Here is a 23438-nt window from a genome sequence, read left to right on the forward strand (position 1 = left end):
GGTTATATACACTTTGTCTTTTCAGTTACTGAAAATAATTTTGCTGCTTTTTAAATGGATAGTCTCTGAACATTCTATTAAAAGAAACAGACAATGACATATGCTTACTATACATAGCACCCCATCCACATACAGAATTCACACATGCAAAAATGGCAATAAATAAATAACTGTGTTGGTTTAGTGTACTTAACCAATAAAACCAGATGTTGCTAATGACTGACCTTTGACCCTTTAGGGCCTCTAGTTCCAGATTCACCTGACCTCCCCTGCATGTTGGAACACATACAAAATGGAGAGGAGACAGAAAAAGTAAAAAGAGAAATGTAAAGAATTAGTTTTGTCTACAGGAAGTAAATGTGTAGAAGAAACTATGCATATTAAAATAGTTGCTATTATAAAGTTACACTACAGAGACAAATGTGTTTATAAGAAGCTGAGTAATCATGCATGTTATGATGATTTAACACAAGAGGATTATTAGAAGAAAATCTGAATGTGTTTTGTAGATGTTCCACGGTATATTATTTCCTTAACTCCCTGAAAAACATCCTATGACTTCTAAGTGAAGATGTCAGGTATACAATTTGTAAGCTGAAAATATTTGTTTGAGTCAATCATTTTTCCTCCTTCCTGCCTTAGAAATGAGAATTCACCTCTGGCAACTTACAGACCAATACTTTAGTGCTCCTTCTTATCACTAACTTATGTTCTTAAACAAAAGTGGCCTCCTTCCAGATCATGCAAAAGATTTAATAAAAATATCAATAGAATTTCTGAATGTACTGGAATCAAGAAATTCACATACACAGTTATACACAATTATAGAAACAAATGTCACAAATAGTAGAAATCAAATAAAAAGACACTTTGAAATATTTTGGAAAATGTTTAGTTATGTTGTATGAAATCACATTTATTAAGTCTCAATTTTCTGTTCTTATTCCTTTTAAAATTCAAATAGTCCCTCAATCTGAATTTCTTGGTAAAACACTGGGGAGAATTCACTGATGCACAAAGAATTTGACACCTAGTCAGAAGCATTTCGCTTGATGGGGTCAAAGGGAACAAATGATGAAAACAGCATTGTATTGATACAATGTAAGCTCTGTTCCTTTTGTTCATAGGTTGTGACATCATATTAATGTACAAAAGGAGAGGAACATGTATCATTCTGATGAAAGGGGAAGATCCTGCAGAAGCCTAGTACATCCTGGACTTTGCCTTTATTTTGGCTAATCTTAACAACAACAATAACAACAACAAAACACCTAGAGAGGGCTGGATCAGTTTAGTACTTAGATAGGAGATCACCATTAATTCCAAGGCTACCAGCTGAATTGAGAATTGGAAAAACATCCTGGAAGAAAGTAATGATAGATCACCTCCATATTATTGCCAAGAAAATTGCATAGAAATATCCATGCAGTCACTAGAAGTTGAGCAAAATCCAACAGATTCTATTTTTACAACAGTTTTGTTCTGAAGATCATCCAAAACATTTTATTTATTTACTTCTATTTATTTAAAATATTTATATAGCTACCCATCTTATCACTAACTCTTTATGATCATTTCATATAAAGCAGGACATTATTATGCATAGGTTTTGAATTGCTAATGAAAACCTAGAAAATCAGTTGAGTTGCTCCGCAAAGTACAATTTTAAAGGTCCTTCCTTCCTTCCTTCCTTCCTTCCTTCCTTCCTTCCTTCCTTCCTTCCTTCCTTCCTTCCTTCCTTCCTTCCTTCCTTCCTTCCTTCCCTTCCTTCTCTGTCTGTCTTAGACACAGTTACTAACCGTATAGAATTTTGAAAATTCTACTTTAAATGATGAAATCTGTTTAAAGTTGCCTCAATGACCACTCCAACCTTATAGTTAGAAATCAGACTTTTGTTTTATTGTATTTGTTATGTCAAAAGTACTTTAATCCCCATTAAGTATGACTATAAGTAATATTTGCATAGCATCCATTTTTTATTATTAATATGAAACTTCTCCATTTGTTTAATTAACTTTGACTGGACTATGTGGTAAAAATGAATCACATACATTTAAATAACTTGGAATACATGTTCAATCACAATGAAATTGATTTTTCTGGTTCTAGTTAACCTCCTGAAACAAAGGATGTCTTTAAAAAACCTGCTAAACACAGAGTTCTCAAAGGCCCTCTAAATATTTCAAAGTGAAACCAAACTGACCTTTAGCCCTGGAACTCCAGGCTCACCTCGTTCACCTTTCCCAGGAGCTCCTACTTCTCCTCTTTCACCCTGTTAAAAATCATAGCACATACACACAGATGCATCATAGAACATCAGTAACTTTTGGTATTGATGAGAGTTGCTGTTGAAACATCAAAGAGAAGTAATATCAAAGAGTATGTCAAACTGGCAATTGATCAATACATACATTAGTAGAAACCTCTTCTGAGAAGGAGAGTATGAATAGATTACAGTGCCATTATATATGGGGTTTTTTCCCTTCTGATTTGTCAAAAGTAAATAATTCCTGAACATTATGGATAAAATAGGAATAATTACAGATGGAAAAAAGAGGCAAAACAGATAATGTTTCCCATATTTAAATTGTCCAACTTTCATTTATTGGTTTTAGTTTTAGGTATTGATAACTCCAACTGGTTTCACGAAATAAAAGAAGCTTTAGGCAATACGGTTCCTCTTTTTAAAAAGAGAATGAGATAAAGTCTCGGCTGTACAATTAAGAACGTATATAAAATAATCACACCTGCATCATTTCCTATAGAGTTCATAGTGGTTTAATTTAATTAATTTATTTTACACACATTACACAATTTGTAAAGGGGTGGGTTGTGATCTCAGTCTGATAAACTTTCCCTTTAGTAAGACTTTAATGGTTGTGGAGGGAAATGTCTATTCCAACGATTAGGCTCCAACTGATCTGATATAGAGCAAATTGTGTGTAATCAGGAAAAAATGTAAATTGTACCTTTGTCCCTGGCAATCCTGGCAATCCAGGTTCTCCCTGTGGACCTAGGAAACCTGGTTCACCCTTTTAACAAATAAGCACATTAAAACTTTGTTAATTTAACTGTGAATAATTATAGAAAACATGAATTTTCTTCCAGTTATGTTTTCCCTAGTCATATTTCTAGCTGTAACCCAATGGCTATGGACAGCTACAATTAATCATGTTTGATTTCCATCAGCAAAGAATTCTTCAAGAAAACCCCCACCTAACTTAAGAAAAGCAAGTGAACCAGAAGCTTTTATAGCACACGACTTTATGAAATGAACACCTGATATATGTATATATATCTTATACTGTATTTAGTTAGTTTATGGCAGGAAAAAACTAATTGAGGCAATATACTATTGAAAAAAGAAATAATTTTACTTAGACATCACTTGCAAATTACAGAATATTAAAAACACACATTCAATTTACAGTATTTGGTAGTATTCTATTCATAAGACTATGGGCAGGGTACAACAATCATATAACAACAACGTATTCGGACAAGGATTCCTAATATATCTGGGAACTTACTATATAGGACTTCACTGGTGTAAAGGAATAAATATATGGCAGTAATATGTTGTTACTTGTGCTAAATATAGCTAAGTTAAGTTTGTGGATATTTAGATATATAACTTTCTACCACCCTCTTTCCACTTAAAAGTGATCATCGGTATTAATTATAATGGTTTCCATTCTCTCTCAGGTTGGCAAGAGTGGATATCTTTCTAAAGCTTTCCCCAAGTCCCTCTGGGCTGAGAAGACATTCTCTCACTAGTTTACCGTTCTTTGGTCTTCTTTGGACCCCAGCCAAAAATACTATAGGAGTCTTATGCGAGCTTTCCTGTAACCAAGATACGTTCAATAGTTCAAGTTGCCTAGAATCCATTGTGGTTCCTAATCTGTCATTTATTTTTCTTCTCCAAAACTTTCTCTTCAAGTACAGCTACCCTGATTGTTTCACATAACAATATTTCTGCTTTTTAGAAAGTTTGTTATCTGCTTTCCCGCACACACATTATTGATGAACTTGTTTGTCTGAAGCTCATGTGACATGATAGCAGACAGTGCTTAGCTGTTGTATACTGCTACACAGACCATACATAACTGTCCCCAAAGCTTTCTGGTCCAACTGTGTTTCTTACTGGTACATCATTGAAAGCTTCAGGGTAGCCAACTAGTCCCTATAATTTTTTTTCTTAACTCAAATTGCTCTTCCCTCATTTTTGTCAATTGTTTTGATTAAGTTTATTCAAGAATTCCCATTTAGAGAGAGACTAAACCAAAGTTTAGGAGTCCCAGCCCTCTTCCCATCCCTGTTACTTGCTTACCATTTTCTCCCCCCAGGAGGTCTATCTTTTATCTTATTTTTACTTATTGTCATAATCCCAATCCAATTTTTGTAGCTTTTAGGTATTCTTGCACTCCTAAGATTTTTTCTGCTTATCCTGATTTTCTTCAGCATATATTAGTACCTGTTGAATTAACTAGTGCCTTAGTTTTATTCTCTTAATGCAAATACCAGGCAACTAGGAATTACATTTGCCTATAGTACATCTTATAAATTAAAATAAATAATCATTACCACATATGTTTTAAGAAGATTTCCCTTTTAATTAAAAGAAATGTTTGGTAATATACTATATGGAATTATTGGCATTACTAAGAAAACAGATTTCATCATTTTTCATATATAATGAAAAAATAAATCTATCTTCTTGCTGGTCACAGCACTGCATAAATAAAATTAGTATGAAAAGCATTTCCTTGACATGAGTACAATGGCAGCTCTTCAACAGCTAGGAATAGAAAACTGTATTCACACATGGTATAAAGGCATATCACTGAAAAAAGTAAACTGCAAAAGAAAGAACAAAATGGGTAAGAGAAGAAATAATTATGATATACACTGCAAATTGTATACAAAACTGTGAATGGTTTTCAAATGTATCCTTGTAATGTTTTTCTAATCATTAATGGAAACAACAATCATACTTATCATGGAAGGAATAATGAAGCCTTCAGCAGTCTGTTTGAAAGGTTCAAACTTCTTGAGTACGCACAGACTTAATCTACCATAAAGCCAACTCAGTGGTTACTTTGTTCTCTAATCTGTTTAATCATGATTTCAAGGATAAGAAATAAAAATGGATTGTGTGATCAAAACTACTTTGTACTGTGAGCTTTTGAAAACGTCTTCAGTTTCAGAATGCCTTGAGCCAGTTGATATCCTAGAAACATAATATGCGCACTCAAAATACTGGTACATCAAAAATCACACCCATGTTCCATTTTCATTAATTCTCCATATCTCAACCTCTGCAGCGGTCCATACTCATTGATGCCAGCTTTACACAGAATACTATTTATGTTTATACAAGTCTATAAATACATGCAAATACTGTAAATATCTCTCCTCATTCCTTATTCTATTGGAAACTGTTGCTTTTTTAAAAAAAATCAAAGTCAAACCAAAGTATAATCCGAGGTATCAATATCCTTCTTCAAGTTACTATGATATATTTAAAAAAAACCTCAACTTCTTATCAAATGGACTAGATTATGATTTTCTATCTTAATCTAGAAATTATCCCTAAAAACATTTTTAACTTTTAAAAAATGTTATTATTCAATAATGAAAATCAACTATAGAGCTATTCAGTTTACAGGGAAAAGAAGGTTGATTGTATAAAAATAGTTTATAAAAGAAAATGTTCTTTGAGACTACCATATACTTTTGCTACAAATCACAATTGGCCCTATTTGTGATAGAAAAACATTACAGAGTTCTAAAGTGTCAAATGTGAGCAATCAGAATCACTCATGGCTAGGCACAACAGATAATTTATTGTTGATCACTTGTATTATAAGAATCTTGCCAGATGTCTGCTTTCCTTGGGAAATGGCAATATAGATCTAAGGATTTGATCTCAAATCCCCAAATGGACCCTAAATTGGAATGTATCTTTTGGTCCCCCTGACCCCCTCAATCAGTGGTTCCACCACAAAAGATACATTGTTTCCTTTCTGAAGATAAGCATAAAAATCTCTGGTTTTTTTAATAGAAAATAAAAAGATATTGTAGCACCACACAGTAAAGAAAAAGATTAACTTTCTTGAAGAAATATTTTTCATCCACCTTCTACAACTAGAATTTCCTCAAAAAATATGTTCCCTCTATCTCAATTAATGAATTGCCAGATTCCTGGGAAATCTGAACCACAATCAGAGGTGGCTTTTCTCAGGTTTTTCCACAATGCTCTTTGAATTTGCCCTTTAAAAAGTCTAAAAATTTTCTATCATCAGAATGGAAGGATTCCATCCTGTGTATGTTTATGTGACAAAAAATCATGACTCTTCGTGGAGATGGGAATTCTAAGTTTTCATTCTGTCCAAAGGGTTACTTATTGGGAAATGTTGGATTTTGTTAGCTGACAATTATATTCACAACAGTAATATTTTTGGAATGTGAGATCAATTCCTATTTTCCAGATAGAGTTGGCAAATTTGAAATGATCCCTGAAACAAATAGTTAGTCCTTAAATTCTCCTGTACAAAGCTAGGCTTTAGGTTTAACTTCTAGTACACCGTGAAAACTCCATAGTGGGGGAGGGGATACAAGAGCAATAACCAAAGTTGCCACACTGAATCACCATATTACTATGAAACCACCAATACATCCACCTTAGTGACAAATTTTGCTTGTTGGTTTATTTATTTATTCAGTTTGGAAGCTGCCCAGCTCTGTAGCAAATCTGAGCAGTTTATAGGTAATAAATTAAAACGAAACAAAATATATTAAGAAGAAAAAGAAGACAGATGATCAGAATTCCTAAACCAAAAAGCCAATTGTTCAATAAAGGGGCTCATCCCCCATACTAGCTCAGGGCCTGAGAAAACAGCCAGTTTACAAAAGGTCAGAAAGGTGAAAGCAGTACAGATCTCCAGGTGGACATGAATTTAAGCATGGCTCTTACGTTTTATAACATGCCACGACCTAATTAAGAGATCTGGAGCATGCCCACTTGAGTTGATAAGACCAGGCAGGTGGAAACATGGAGAAATATGAGGCCCTTTGCCATGCACAGCATTGTAGGTGATAACCAGCACCCAGAACCCAAATGGCAACCAGTGCAGCTGGAAAAACAGTGGGGAAACATGCTCATACCACAACACACCCATCACTGCCTGTGTTGCTGCGTTCAAGATAGCTGTAGCTTGCTAATGGTTTTCAAGAGCAACCCCACTTAGAACATGGATCTACCCATCAGATTTCCATAATCCAGTTCACAGGTAACCAACACATGAGTGACTCTCAAAAGTTCTTCCCAGTCCAGAAACCTGTACAAAGACCCTCATGGCCACAATTGCCGTTTGTTCTTCAAATATTATCTGGAATAATATTTTGAGGATAAGACCTCCCAACTGTACACCAGCCTTGCATAGGAAACTACAACCCCCATAAACACTAAACGAGATAGAAGGACCCGAGAACCAGAGGAGGTGAAACAAAGAAAACAATTTTTGATGCATTTAATTATTGGTTTTGCATTTAATTATTGGTAGTTCTAGGTAAAGCTAGACATACTAAGTGTTTATTTCAGTAAAGAACAGATTTCTATCTTTTTACTACCTTAACTTCAACTGAATCTTTCTACACCATAACAGCCGTGGTGGTGCAGTGGTTAGAATGCTGTATTGCAGGCTAATTCTGCTGACTGCCAAGGGTCCTCACTGGCTCAAGGTTGACTCAGCCTTCCATCCTTCCAAGATTGGTAAAATAAGGACCCAGATTGTTGAGGGCAAAATGCTGACTCTGTAAATGGCTTAGAGGGCTGTAAAGCACTATGAAGTGGTATATAAGTCTAACTGCTATTACTTTTACATCATGGATCTTCCCATCAGATTGACTTGTTCTGTAATATTAATCAAATATAGTGCGTACCTCTGCAATGCAACAGCAAAGAGAAAACAAAGAGATATCCTATGTGATTTGATTGGTGCTCTTATGGATTCAGAGGCCTTAATCTTCAAAAGCCAAGAATACAGAAAAGTGCGTTTTGATATTTCTTTAATGGGTAACTATGATTTTTTTCCAAAGCGGATGGGAAGTCACACTCTTTTCTCAGGCAAATACAGTGAAAATATTCTTCAAGTTCTTATTGATTCTTACTAATGTATGGCATATTTACCAGGATAAATATTTGGGGGATCATCTCAAATCAGCTGATAAGAATAGAAAAGAAGGAATGGTCCCAAAATGGAAAAGACTAGATAGTTCAGCTGAAAGAGGGATGCCTTGAAAATGAGCTGCTACTTGGAAAGAACTGCTTTACTACTAAATTTAATCTTTTTATAATACCTCTTTTCTTAATTTTACCCTCTATTTTGGTCCTCCCTCCTTTCTTTGTTGCTGTTTCTAGTAGAAAGAGGAAAGCTCTGTGGATGTTTATGTGTGCATACTTGTGTTTCTTTGTAGGAAGAGTAATTTGAGCAAGAGAGACTGATGGTATATAGAGATATAGAATAAAACCCGAATAACCAAAGATCCATATAGAATAATGTGTCAACATGTTGCATGTATTTCCAAGTTAATGGGATGTAGACAATAGTCTATAGTCTAGCAGGTTTGCTAGAACCTAGCATGACAGAACAGTACAAGCATGTTTGGAATAAAACTAGGTTTTGCCAGATTAACCTGTTTCATACTATGAAGTTTTATTTTGTACTGGTGTTTCAATGCAATAAAGATGAAGTGTTCTCTGGTTGCAGCTATGTTGAAAACTGGAGCTGGTCCAGAAATCAAAAGCAAGATTTTTGGAGGTTGCTTGCAGCCAGGAGTACAATACACTATTACTGCAAGACCAGTACTGCTTGCCAATTTGTGTATATGGTTAGTTCTGGGTGGAGAACTTAGTTCTATATCACAACAGTGGCAGAGGCATAATCAATAAGGATACAGAAAAGGTCTTCTCAGCACCTTTATCTACCCTGTAGAATTAGTAGATGTACTTTCTCTCAATGAACATATACCAGGAAGCAAGGGAGATAAGACTGTCAACGATTAGAGTCCATTATTGTTAGTATTGGCGAAGGTTTTCTGCAGTATATAGTAGGCAGTTCAATTTGCATCTGGAGATCATGCTTTTATTAACCATTTTTCCCCTGAAACTTGCAATGATGCTAACTGCCTTTTCACATTTGTAAAAGAGTGCTTTTAAAAAATTTATAGAGGTGAAGATAATTCACCCATTTTTTTCAACTGAAGAACATAAAATTGCACTGTTAAATTTAAATGGTCCAATCTTGCAGAACTCTATAGGTTATAAACAAAAAGGGGAAAGAACTATATGTAGCTCACTGGCTATAGATTACACAAAATAAGAAACTTAGCTACCCTTTCACTTCTCCAAGTATGGTTGATACCAAGTGGTGATCTTAATGTACAGAAGAAAAGGTTTCAGATATGTTAACAGTGGTCCAAACTGCATGTTAATTATACATGTCCCATATTTATAATAAAACTGTATAGATCAATGTTTCTCAACCTTGGAAATTTCTAAGACGGGTGGATTGCAACTCCTACAATTCTCTTGCCAGCATTGATATAGATAATATATGTATATTTACCTTAATTCCAGGTAACCCAGGAAGTCCAGGAAGTCCAGGTTCACCCTACCAAATTAAATTATATTGTATTGTAATAGAATGTTACAATGAATGAATGAATGAACCTTTATTGTCAAAGTACAACCATGTATACATTGAGATTGGCTGAGCCTCCCTTTGTACCCCCACCCCCAACTCACAGTGATGACAAACCCTTCATCTTATTACACCATGTGAGCTAATTGCACAACACACCGGCCTCGCAAGTCAAACATACATAAAGTTTATAAAATTATTTCCCGTTCAAGAGCCTAACAGCCCATGGATAAAAGCTGTTCTTCAGCCTGTTGGTACGGCTGGCTATACTCCTATATCTCCTACCCGATGGTAGGAGAGTAAAGAGATACCGTCCAGGGTGTGAGTCATCCCTGAGAATTTTCCTCACTCTTCCAAGGCAGCGAGCCCTGGCAATTTCATCCAGTGGTGTCAGGGGACAGCCCACAATATCTTGTGCTGTGCTCACCACCCTTTGTAATACTTTCCTATCCATGGCTGTCAGACCAGCATACCAAACCACAATACAGTACGAGAGGACGCTCTCTATAGTAGATCGGGAAAAGAGGGTCATTAGCCGTTGTTCTACCCTGTTCTTCTGCAAGACCCTGAGGAAGTGGAGTCTCTGTTGGGCCTTTCTGGCCACCTGGGTTGTATTAACTTTCCAGGTAAGATCTTCACAGAGGTAGACTCCCAGAAATTTAAAGGAGGAAACTCTCTCCACACAGCCCCCCCCTGATGTAAATAGTAGGAAAATATTGCACAAATCAAAATATGTTCAGTATGTTCCCGCTACTTCTTACTTTATATCTGCTACTTAAAATACCTTCCCATTTAATATAGTGGGTCAAAGTTTCAGTTTATTGGAAAGTACAGTGTCATTTTTCATATAATACACTTCTTGACAAATCAGATTTCAAATACATCTAGGAAACCAATATTATTTACTTGAACACATTACCTTTTGTCCTGGTCTACCCGATTGTCCAGGTTCTCCCTAAAACAAAGAAACAAGTGATAAAGCAGAAGATTAAAATTAAAGGATGGCATTAACTTCAAGATAAGAAAGAAAATACAGAAAAATTAATTTTGGCATACATATGAAAAAGTTCTTGTTACTCATATTACCTTAATTCCAGCAGCAGAAGATCCAGGATCACCCTGCATAATAATAATAATGATAGTAATTAACGGAGGCAGAGGTTTACTTTAAGTAAAAAAAAAACTACTGAAGAAGAAAAGCATACATTGGCTGATTACATAAAAGGCAGCCAAGAACAAGCATTGATGGATATTAAAAACTGGAACTTACTGAATGTTCAAGAAACAAAGCATGAATATTGAACTAATGAAATAAAAACCAGAACAGAATGCTGGCAAGGAAAAGTATTACATGGTCAATTTTTATAAAAGATTGAGGGAAAGTGGATACAGATAAAACCTGGCCATGACTTGTACACTGGAAACTGAAGGCTTGATTTTGGCTGCTCAAGAGCAAGCTAATGCAATCAAGACCAGATCTGAAAAATCATCCAATGATTCAAAGTGCAAATTGTGCAAAGCAGAAGGAACAGGAGACCATATATCCAACTTGTGTAAAAAAGATTACACAAAACTGACTATGAACAGCAACATAACACAGTCGCCAAAATAACATTTGTAAAAATTAATATGTGCCATTAATAAAAAAAATTTGGTGGAAACATACCGTATAGAAAAAGTAATCCAAAATGAGCATGTTAAAATATTGTGGGATTTGCAAATAAAAATACAAACTGATAAAGTATTAGCCCATAAGACATCAAGAAAGCACTTTAAATTGGCTTATTATTTTATAAACGTTTGTGGGTCAAGGAGGAATAGAAACTTTGATTTTAACTGTTTCTAGTTGAGGAAGAGCAGCTTGCTGAATCATCTACCATTTCCAAAGCTCTACCAGCTTTCAGGGTGGAATATTTTATGACCTGTGTAGGAATGTGAGAATTGGCAATGTATTCCTACTAAGTTTCACCTTTGAATCTCCTGTGTATTTGGTTAAAATTTAGTATTTCAAGTGTGGGAAGGAAAGCTCTATAAATGTAAGTTGCATACAGTCAAATTAGAATTCATGAGTAATATGTGGTGTTTGTCCACATATAAGTCTTCTGAAACAGAACAAGAAAACCAGGAAAGCCAAAGCAGAAAATTCTGGATTCAACAGTTACACAAAACAGGCTTCAGCCATTCTATATGATCTAAGGGATTTGTTCCCTCAATTTTTTATACTGTTGACTGAAGGAGAAAGGAAAAAAATGTGCTAAATGTCTTGTGTTCAAACTGTTTTGAGCTCATAATGCCCATTTCAGTTTGAAACAGTTGCCTGAAGCTCAGAGCAGACTTACCAACTTTACAAGAAATATTTAAATATCATAATACAAAGAAATCTGGGGAGGAGATTCCACAGACCAGGAGATGTCATGGTAATTACTAACATTTTGCAGAAGAAATATTATAATAAAAAATAAAAGCCTCTCACAGTAGGAATCAGGTTTTGTGTAATAGTGAAAATAAAGCTCACTCTGAAAAAAATCCTAATAAATTGTCCCTTTTCAGCAATATTATAATGAAGTTTATATGGATGACATCAGTCTAATTAGTTATCACAAATAATATGATAACACCAAGATTATAGTTGCTAAAAACAAAACCAAATGATTCATATTTATAAAACAAATCCTCTTGACTATGTCTTGCAAAAACTATAAAAATAAACATGTATGCATATATACTGGAACTACAAATTATAATTTTGAATATATCAGTTTATTAAATTTTATCATTAAAATTATAATTATTTTTTTTTAGAAAAATGTATCTCTATTGTTTTTAACCTAAATTTAAATGTACTTAGTGACCTTCTCTATAAATTGTACCTTTTCTCCAGGGTGACCTTTGGGACCACTTTCTCCAGCATCACCCTAAATATCAGAATAAGTTCTTTTAAATTTTTTTCTTTTACCAGTTGCTTTCTATTAAAAGCATCCTAAATTTATTTCTATTTACAGTTTTGAAGAAAACTATAAAATTAGACCAAGGAAATGAACAAAAAGAGTGACAGAGTAATGGAAGAAAGAAGTGATATATTAGAAAAATCAGGCAATATTTCAGTCTAAGTCTGTACTGGCTCTGGCCTGTCTTCCTGTCACATCAAACTTGGTTTTTGCTTAAGATTTTTTTTTACAATCATATTTATTGAAATTTAAAATTACAAAGATAAAAAGGTACCGTAATACAAACCAAGACTAATATAAACAAGAAAAAAATAGGAAGTGAAAAAGGGGAAAGAGTGGAAAGGGAAAGAGTGAATGAATGAATGAATGAATGAATGAATGAATGTTTTTAATATTCCAAGAAAACTCTTTTCATCCCATATCTCCTCATTTTTCTATTGGCAAATAATAAAAACTCATTTTTTATCAGAAAAAAATCTAATAATATTAGTTAGCTATTTTCAACATTGTTTTTCCTTTACAGAGTTTCATAAATCCCCAAAAATGTAGACATCTGAGCTGGCAACTTCCTGAAACTTTAGGCCTCAATAGCATCAGCTATACAATTACAATTAAATGGTAAGCTTTAGTTGCACAACTAAGTATATATGTAATACCTTTTCTCCCTGTTGTCCAGGATCACCCTAATTGAAACAGAAATAATGCATTTATTGTTCTCAAAGGACATTCATGCAGATCTATCAGACCTTTATGTATGACCATTGTATCTATTTAATAAATGTAGATTTAAGGATAAAGATTGTAATTATGACACTGATTCAAATAAAATATTTGGGCTACATTACTGTAATATATTTTTATGCAACCTTTTGGTTGGTTAAAATATTTTTTATCCATGTGTAGCTTACTTAGTATTTTAAAACTTACAAAGCAGAGGACTTCTTGTGACTACGTAGAACAGGGGTCTCCAATTCCAGGTCGCAGCCTGTTCGGAACTGGGCTGTGCAGTTGGCAAGCGTGTGCATGTGCACAAAGCTCCCCTTATGCAAGCAGTGGCTGCTTACTCTTTGCATATGAAGCTCCCCTCATCAAGTGGCAGCTGCTTACTCTCTCATGTGAAGCTCCCTTTATGTGAGCTTCATGCGCCCTTCTGCCACTTGCAGACAAAAATTGCCTCTCCCCCCTCCCCCACTGGGACACCAAGCCAGAAAGATTGGAGACTGCTGACATAGAGTCTCTAGGCTGATTCCTCTTTTAATTCCACCCCATTTTTCTGCCACTCCTTCTCCTACAGGTTGGAAAACTATAATCTTGAATAATTAATGGCTTTGTTTTGACTTTTTAGTATCTTGCAGATGTATTCTCACACTCCATCAAAAGACACCTTGAATTTACTCTTCTATTCATAATGCTTACAGATTGGAAAGCATCTTTAAATACTCTGATTATGACTTTGGCCAGTGATAGTGAAACTTTTAGAGACCAAGTGCCTAAACTGCAACCCAAAACCCACTTATGTATTGTCTGGTGCCGAGTGGGTGTGGCCCACTAGGTGGGTGTAGCTCATTAGGTGGGCGTGGCTGCGGTGGTAACAGCAGACTGGGTGGGACTAAAAAGTTCAATCAATCAATTCCAACTTTGTCAGATCTTTTTTTCCCAAGAGAAGTTGAAACTGATTGATTGATTGAACCTTTTTTTTTTTGCACACGGCAGCAGAGGCTTAAAGCGAAAAGGTTTTATAAAACCCAGCTGAAGGCCTAGGAGTGGGGCAATGGCATGTGTGCCCACAGAGAGGGCTCTGCGTGCCACCTGTGGCATGTGTGCCATAGGTTCGCCACCATGGACTTAGGCAATTCATCTTGTTTTAACTTTGCCTCTATATAGTTCATTCAAACTTGTCTGATTATTGGTTTCTTGCACTTCTAAAATATAACAATAGAGAAACTAATTTGGTATTAACTGTCATCAGTGAAACTCTAAAATGAGAAATGAGTGCTCGCCAAAGGCCTGTGTTCTTTCCTTATATATAAAGAACAAAATGATCATTTTAAGATCTTGACCCATTCATATGAGATCCAAATTCTGTTGTGACCCAGGATTGCATGCTAAAAACACATTAGCATGACCAATGTAATCAAAAAATATAGACCATTAAATCTAAGAGCATTTATATATTAGTGATAGAACTTCTGATATATTTAGAGTCATTTTTTCTTGATTAGACTGTGTTGATTCACCACCATATTTAAGGAATCCATGATGCTCTGCAAATTTTGATCCCATATGTTTAAAGAATGAGAGAATAGCTTCATGAAGGCAGATTTATCACCGATGTGACAAATTACATTAGTAATACGATTATTAATTATATTTTCTTAAATATTATTGTATACAAAATTACAAATTATTACTACAACTTAAACATTATGTAAGTAGGGAAATTTGCAAGCATTACTATGTAATCTGTGTGACTACTCTATTTGCCAGATACAGCTTTTAAGAAAAAGTCAAGACTCTTCTTTTTCTTCTTGATCTTTATAATGGGATTTGGACAGTGGTTCAAATACATACTTCTTCAGTTAGAGAAATCTCTTCTAATAGCTTTAAAAAACCAACTACCTTATGTAAGTTAGGACATTTGGCAGTTAATAAGGCTAGAACATATATATCTGCTTTGCATCAGGACATATTCTCTGTCTACTGTATGTAGGTTAGTATTTTGATTATAAGCAGTTCTTCAGGGTTAAGATATGTGCATCCTTTTCAGTCCTGGCCCTTGAGACCTTCTTAAATTGAAAACTGAGAGGAAGAATTGTATTGCTAATCAGGATCAAAATATGGTTTCTCAGAAACTGACTTAAAACTCATTCAGCCATATTTCCCTCAATAATTACAAAACCAGTTAATGTATAATATGGAAACATTTAAATTTTGCAAAAGACGTCTTTGGGTGGAGAACTAGGAAAATGAATGATCCTTTTCATCAAAGGTCAACCTTCTGTAAAGATGTGAGCTCCATCTACAGAAAAGGTTCGTTATTTAAATCATACATGACTAGAGAAGAATCTAGGGAGTGTGGTGGCTCACAAGGTTAGGATACTGGGTTAATGACTAGCAGGCTCGTGTTCAAGACCTAGTTGCTACCACAGGATGAGGTGAGCTCCCATCACATGCTCCAACTCCTGCCGACCCAGCTATTTGAAAGATAAATGGGTACCACTTCAGTGGGCAACTTAACAGGAACATGAAAGGAACCCCAATTGGGCATCTGCAGACAATGGTGATGTTACCACTCAATCAACCCATAAGTGCTTTGGCACTCCAAGCACAACTATAGTAGTACAGAAGAATCTTATAGGAATAGATAATACACCTCATATCTTCTTTTGATATAAGTAAAGTATATTTTACAACAACAAATAGCTGGGTTTGCTTATTGACAATCGTTGTTCTACTCCCTATGAGCTCCACTGATGAATGTAATAAGTCACAAACTATTCTGCTACAAAAAGATGACTCTCAAAAGAGCTGCAAAAAAAATCATGTATAGTGTGAAAAATTACTAGCCAGAATTTTATCTACTAACCTTAAGCCCAGCGACTCCTCTTTCTCCCATTGCACCAGGTTCTCCCTGAAATAATGACATAAAAAAGTAAATTAAATTGAACTGGATCAGCAAATTTCATGCCCAAGTGATCAGTTCAAAAGTACTATAAGTGTTGCAATAAAAACAGAAATGAAAATGTATATGTTTCATTTAAAAATTTCCTTTATTATTTTTCAAAGAGTGGTTGATTAATATAAAGAATTAAACTATGGCTTATTAAATGCCATAGTCTTGGGAGTATCTGAGCTGATGTCTCAGAAATAACCCACTTTAAAGTACAAAATCCACAGTTGGAAAATATCTTTATTAGGGTCATCAAAATGTCATGCAACAGTATGTAAACTGCTTACTCCTTTGAGATATTTTTGATAGACTTAAGTAAAGCAGCCCTCCCCAAATTAGGTATTTTCCAAATACTTGAAACTCAACTTACAGAATTCCCAAATAGTTGTCATATTCCCACAAGAGTAAGGATTCAGAGTATGATGAATTAGTTTAGCCTGAGTGAGGCAAACCCCCAATATAATTTCCCATATGAAAATGTAGTCCTGTTATCATCTTAGATTCAACCTAATTTTGTACTTCCTGTGTGGAGCTTTCCAAGGTTCTGAAAATACTTTATTTTGCCAAAGCTTAGACCTTTTTTTAACTAGATCCCTTGAAGTCCTCTATTGGGCAGGACAGGGTTTTTTCCCCCCAAGCCTATAAACCTGAATGAAGGTGCTTATGGCTGAAATCTACACTTCTGAAAAATAGACACTGTGAATTCTTGTGGCAGTTCTCTTGACACAATATATCGCTCCAAAGTTGATTATACAGTAAATATCATAAAGAACAGCAGGAGAACTTACATCCATATGACCTAGTGAAGGATATCCTATTGATACTTCTCCTACCAGAATCGATGACAATCCTGCTATGTTACAAAATCTGTTGGCTCAGAGTCAGAAGAACCATTCAAAGGCTAACAGGCCAAAGCGTGTTATATGTTTTCATCAGTCTTATTAAAAATATTGTGTATCGGGCATATATGATTGAACATGAATGGAGAAAGAAGCTAAGCAAGTATGGGCCTAATCACTATTTTTGTAACAGAATCCCCCCCATCCCACCTCCAGAAAATAAGTAAACTATAGACCTTGAAAATATCATGGAAAAAAGCAATGGCAATCCACTTCTGTACTGTTGCTATAAACAAACACAGTACAGTGGATGCGTTCATAACTTTCAAACTCAATTTGAAGCACATTTTCCCTTCTTCACTTGATAAAACAGGATTTTATCATATTTCCAAATACAGATGGAAGATATTTGTTAGTTCAACTTTTAGGAAAGTGGAAGGCTTTCTTGATGAAAAAAGGAAGATGCATAGCGTTCTACTAATTTATACCAATTTATTTGTAATTTGTATTACAAGTAAAAAACACCCCAAAACACAAGATTTCTTCTAAGTTCTGTGAGCAAGACAGGGATAATGAAAAGTGGTCTTTTAGATATGTTCCTCACATTCTGAGCCAGAGCTGAATGAGAAATTTTCAATATACTTTTCCTCTCCCTTATTACCTGCCTGATACCTTAAATTATTTTTTCTAAGGCTGAAAAGCTTTTTTGTCCATCTGGCAAGTTAAGTAAGTAATACGTATTTTTTTAGCAATGTTCTGAATGCTCACAAAACCTGCTTGGGAACTTTCTGTACAAACTAAAGGCAGTGATGTTTTCTACCTTTGGATTTGAAAATTCAATAACCCACTTTATGAATAACCCCTTTATGTAAATACTCATTTCAAAGAAAAAAAAGTGAAGATCTCTTCTAGGGAAGGGGAAAAAGAGCATGTCTACTGCAGAAATACCACATAAAGAAACACATATTCTTTGCTAAAAATTAGGAAATAAGCAATGAAAAGTATTAGTAGATTTAAACAATACAATCCTATAAATCTAAGTCAAAAGAATGGAAATAGCCATAGTATTTATTTATTTATTTGTTTGTTTGTTTTATTAGACATATTTGTTACCCATCTCACCTCTGGGTGGCTTACAAACAAAAAAAGTCAATGAAACAATAAAAAAGGAAATATCCATAACTATAGTCATAATTTCAATTAAAACAATGGGGAGGGAGGGAGCAAGATCCATGTAGGGGGAAGTGGGGTGCTATGTACTCCATTAGCTACCTCCAAAGTACCACGTCCCCTTTGGGGCTCCAGGCTAGTTGGCAGAGCCATGTTTTCAAGGCTCATGGAAGATCAGAAGGGTGAGAGCGAATCTCACCTGGGGGAAGGTGATGTTCCAAAGGGAAAGAGCCATGGCAGAAGAGCCAAGGCTCTTCTCCTGGACCCCACCTGCTGGAATTTGACTGATGGAGTCTGCAGCATGCCCATTCTGCTGGCACAGGTGGGGGCAGGCCAATCCCACTGGAGTGAGATCCAATCCCACTTATTAATCTGATACAAGAGAAATGTTGCAGGTAGGTTTAGCTAATTTAAATTTCTAAATGACTAAAATGACTAAAAATTTTCTAGTTGTGATTTTTTTTTCTGTTGCATTTCATTGTGACTTAATAGGAATCAGTTCCATGACTGTAGGGCAAAACAAGACAGCAGCAAGATCTTTTCTGGGCAATTGTCAAAACGATGCACAAAATGAACACATTAGTATGGTTATAGATGGAACCCAATAGCAACTATATTTTTCATATGCATGAGTTTATTTATGACTAATTGATGCACTTGGTCATCTTTCTCTCACAACAGTTTTATGAGATAATCAAAACAAAGAGAAAAAGACTGGTCCAACCTCATTTGAATAAAGCATGTTAATCCTGTGTGCTACATTAACCAGCATAATGATTTATTGTGATGTGCATCAATTTTAGAATTTGCCTTGCCAATGTGCATTATTTTAATAGTAAGTCAAAATTTATGTTACACACACGTTAAGGTTGGATCATACTTAAATACATCTACTGTATAGAGTACTGGGCAATGTACATCTATGTAAAACAATGCAAATAATTTTTTAGCTAAATGCAAATAATTTTTGATATTAAGCAATATCAAATTTTTGTTTTCATGTCTACATCTTTTTCTGTACTAAAATACTTTAATCTACGTACTCTGAAACATATAGTAAACTGACATAAAGGCATCATTTCAATCATATCATAAATTTAGTAACCATTGTTCATTAGAGATCAATTTGTTAAATTTCATAGGAATGCTCAAGAATCTTGAAGAATACTGAGCTTTTTAATTTAATCTTCCAAGTGCAATTTCTGAGTATTCTAATCTACAGTGAATATTAGCAAATATACATGGAGATGTTTAGAAATACAGAACCAAGCATTCCTGAGCTTTGTTCTGTTTTGGTTTACAGAATCTTATTTTGAAAGAACTACAGATTCCTCAAAAGGAAAATTCTAATGTGAGAATGCACAGCAGCAGCATCCATAATGCACAATGGAAGTAAACTTATTTCCGCTTCATCTGGCATTACATCCTGCATAATAATATCACATATGTCATGAAACTGGCAGAAATTTAACTTTCCATCCTATCTGAAAGATTAAACAATTAAATAACAGCAAAGCAATGTCTTAGAAAGGGAAAGCTGCTACCAAACACAGAAGTCTAAGATTTGAAAAAAAACACCTGTGGGAACACATTACTATTTTTTTTTTGTCAGTATAAGCTCTCCCTTAGTTTAATGTACAAACATATAGCTTACTTGGCAAAAAAAACAAACCCGAAGCCAAACCAAAACAAAACCCAAAGGATTTTAATATATACTCCTATGCATCCGAACATCTAATTAATTTTTAACCACAAACTCATAAGGAAATTTGAGATTTGAGTTGAGAAAGTTTAAAGTTTCAAATTGTCCATAGAAATCCAGTTATAGGTCACAGAAAGCAGAATTAACACTGAAAAATGTTCATAGGAGGAAACAACTAATTGAGTCATTGGTGCTCTCTGTACCTGGTTGTTTGCTTGCAGCCATTTCATTACCCAACTAGACAACACTCAACAGTGCTGATGAGTGTGGGGATTGCTATACAGTAGTAAACAGTAGCTCATCATGCCAATGTTGGTTGGGGTGTGGCTTTCTTCTTGTTAGTTCCTTGATTGGAGTATTATTATTTTGATTGTTTGTCTGGTGTTAATCCCTTCTTATGGTGGTGTTGGCTGCTGGAGGGGATGTATTATGGTCTTTTTGTTTCCTTCTTAGTTTTTTGTTGTCTCTTTTGAATGGTTTGTAAATATGGTTTAGTTCTAGGTATCTCTATCTGTTGATGGCTGTTTTGTCTGAATACCAAGATTCCAGAAATTCCCTAGCATTTTTGGATTGGCTTTCCCTAACATTTTTTTGATTTGGAGTTGGCCAGTTGAAAGCGTGGCTGAGTCTGTTCAGACCAGAATGCATCCCCTCCAGTAGCCACTGCCCAGAATAAGCAAAGAAAATAACAGATTCTTTATCTGTAGGCATTCATTAAGGAAGACAGGCATCATGACATCGTGTTACAATATTGCAAAGCAAGTATGCAAAATAGCACAAATGATGGCATCATAATGCACATTTCATTATTTTGGCATCATCAAGCTTAAGAACAATTGAATAAATTCTCATTTCTAAAACACATCACTTGGGCAAAATGTCCAACACCAGAACAAAGCTATCTGCAGAAACACCCATGGTTAATTTATTATACTGTAAGCATATAAGTGAAAAGTCTTTGGATGAAAAGAATAAGTGAAAGAAACAAAGTTCAGGCTATTTCATGTATTTCAATGTAAACTGATGAATATTTAAAAAAGAAGTAGTATCTATGAAGACAACAGTTTGTACATTCATTATAGAAATTCTACTGTGCCAAATGTTTTTATTCATGCTAAGTTAATCTTCAATAATACAGTTTTATGAGGCCCATGATTTAAAAATCACTCTATGTAAGATGCAAGTTATTAAAATACCAATCTGATCAGCCAAGAATGACACACTGGTTGCTATAAATTCTAATACACATTTTAAGGGATTTAACTATTGTTGTTGGGGATAGATTGTCCTTGTGGATGTTGCAATAACTTAATTTTATTATGGAAATTTAAAGAAACATAAAATTACTGGAAATACTGGAGGGACTTTTTTTTCTAGTTATATAAAATGTTGGGTTGAAATATTTATCTTAGTTTAGTTTAAGATTTAATGCAGATTACCAGTCAAAAGAGCTGTGAAACAACAAAGAAAAATTTAATGTGAACTGCCACATTAAAGAATTCTCACTAAGCCTATATCACTTATTTTTTCGATAAAAGAGAATTACCAAGAACCAAAGACCCCTCACTTATTTTCTCATGGAGCTATATTTTAACTGATCTCTAGTTTTGCTTTCTGCCAAATGCATTGATTTCTGTTCTCCCCTCATTGCCATCCCCACAGGAGGGATTTAATGTTCTTCATCTTTCTTACTTTGCTCTCTAACCTCCCAGTCATCAATAAAAGTTTAAACCACCGAGCAACACTGTATTTTCTAAGCTCCATTAATTTTATTTGTGTTTATATACATGGAACATTATATTGGAATTGCAGTCATTCTAGTTGGACATTGTTTATTGTCCCTTGTGCCACTATGGACCTACTTTTTGCTTTTATGTTAGACAAAATGTCTTAAATTTCATGGATTTGCAAAAATAATATTGTAAAATAGCAATCATATCCTGGGAGTAAGAGCCATTGAATAAACAGGTTAGGATTGCATCTAAAACAGGTTAGGATTGAATAAACAGGTTAGGATTGCATCTAAAAACAATAGTAATTTACCTGTTGTCCATCTGTTCCTGGGATACCAGGTGCACCAAATGAGCCCTGAAGAGAATTATATATCTGAATTTAGCAAAATTATCAAACAGATCATGCAATATTCACTATAGATGTTTATCTTTTGTAAATTATGAGACTTTGATTTATACATTCAGCTTTCAATAGCGTTATTCTTTAAATTAAATACAAAGAATTATCCTTTTTACGTTATTGTTGTGTATTCTGTTTCAGAAGTATGAAGCAAAGTTTGTGTGCTAAAACTGAATTCAATATTTAAAAGTTTCTCATAGTTTTATTCCATATTTTATTTTTACAGAATTACTTAAATACCCCTAATTTTGAATATAGTTATCATCTACATGTTATCAATATGCTCCTTGCTTTTTTATAAAAAAAATACTGAACTCAAACACCCAGGCCCATTTTAAACAATACTATGAAAGAGAATAAATCAAGTTTATTTGATCCATCCAATGTGCTGCTACTTGTTGAAAGGTTTTGAGGTCTAATCTGAAACAAAAAAATCACTTATGAATGAAAATCACCCATGAAAATTGTTCTCTTAATTAACACAGCATTTACTTAATGACAACAGAGTTCACTTAATGATCACTGGAAAAAATATTGAAAAATTGGATGAAATCACATGATGCCTCAACTTACAATCACAATGATTTATGACCATAATTCCAGGCTTAATTATAATCTGTTGAACAGCTATACAGCCTGCATGCCAAAAGTGGTCACATTACAGATTAATTTTTATTAAGAATTTTTACTATAATTTTATATAATTATAATAAATATATTAAAATTATATATTTTAATATAAGTAGAATCTAATATAAACTAAACTTAAAGAAAAGAGAATAGAAACAAACAAACCACACTGATTGCATTATGCTATTATGATAATATCTTATAATTTTATTTTGTATTTTTTTAAAAAGAAGGTACTGCTTTCCAGTTATAATCAGAGGTTTTGCCTATTTTACAAGTAACAAATATTTCAGTTTCCTTTAATTACTTCTTGAACCCCTACAGTTTATGAAGTGTCAATTATAACATTTTATTTTAAAGAAACAGTGCTCAAAACAATTTAGTTAGTGAAGGATGAAGAGAGAGGAGGATAAGTTGTCAGGCAGCTGCTTCAGAAAATTCGTTTGAAATGTTTTTTTATTCCTGCCATATTTGGTACTGGTGCAATGCTGCAGTCCATAAATTGTGAATTCACTCTTTCATTGTCAGTCCTAATGAATGTAAATAATATTGAAAACATTCACAGGAAGTCAGTTCTCTGGTTACTATAGAAATCAAATTATACTGGCCAGCAATCAAAAATCCATATTTCAACAACACCTA

At 34.4% G+C, this 23438-nt stretch overlaps 1 protein-coding gene across 1 annotated transcript in view; it reads right to left on the reverse strand.

Annotated features, from left to right (window-relative positions):
* COL25A1 (collagen type XXV alpha 1 chain) overlaps nucleotides 1-23438 on the reverse strand; it is a gene marked incomplete at its 3' end in the record, with an annotated part of 303888 nt that overhangs the window by 39891 nt on the left and 240559 nt on the right. The window contains exons 11-20 of the mRNA XM_081332774.1: nucleotides 22077-22121; nucleotides 16239-16283; nucleotides 13309-13335; nucleotides 12575-12619; nucleotides 10791-10823; nucleotides 10624-10659; nucleotides 9630-9674; nucleotides 2970-3032; nucleotides 2204-2272; nucleotides 225-269 (exon numbers count right to left, since the gene is read on the reverse strand). Coding sequence (XP_081188900.1) covers nucleotides 225-269; nucleotides 2204-2272; nucleotides 2970-3032; nucleotides 9630-9674; nucleotides 10624-10659; nucleotides 10791-10823; nucleotides 12575-12619; nucleotides 13309-13335; nucleotides 16239-16283; nucleotides 22077-22121 — 453 coding nt within the window. The remainder of the gene's footprint in view (nucleotides 1-224; nucleotides 270-2203; nucleotides 2273-2969; nucleotides 3033-9629; nucleotides 9675-10623; nucleotides 10660-10790; nucleotides 10824-12574; nucleotides 12620-13308; nucleotides 13336-16238; nucleotides 16284-22076; nucleotides 22122-23438) is intronic.

The sequence above is a fragment of the Vipera berus genome, assembly GCF_964194415.1.
Source record: "Vipera berus genome assembly, chromosome: 7".
NCBI classification, from domain to species: Eukaryota; Metazoa; Chordata; class Lepidosauria; order Squamata; family Viperidae; genus Vipera; species Vipera berus.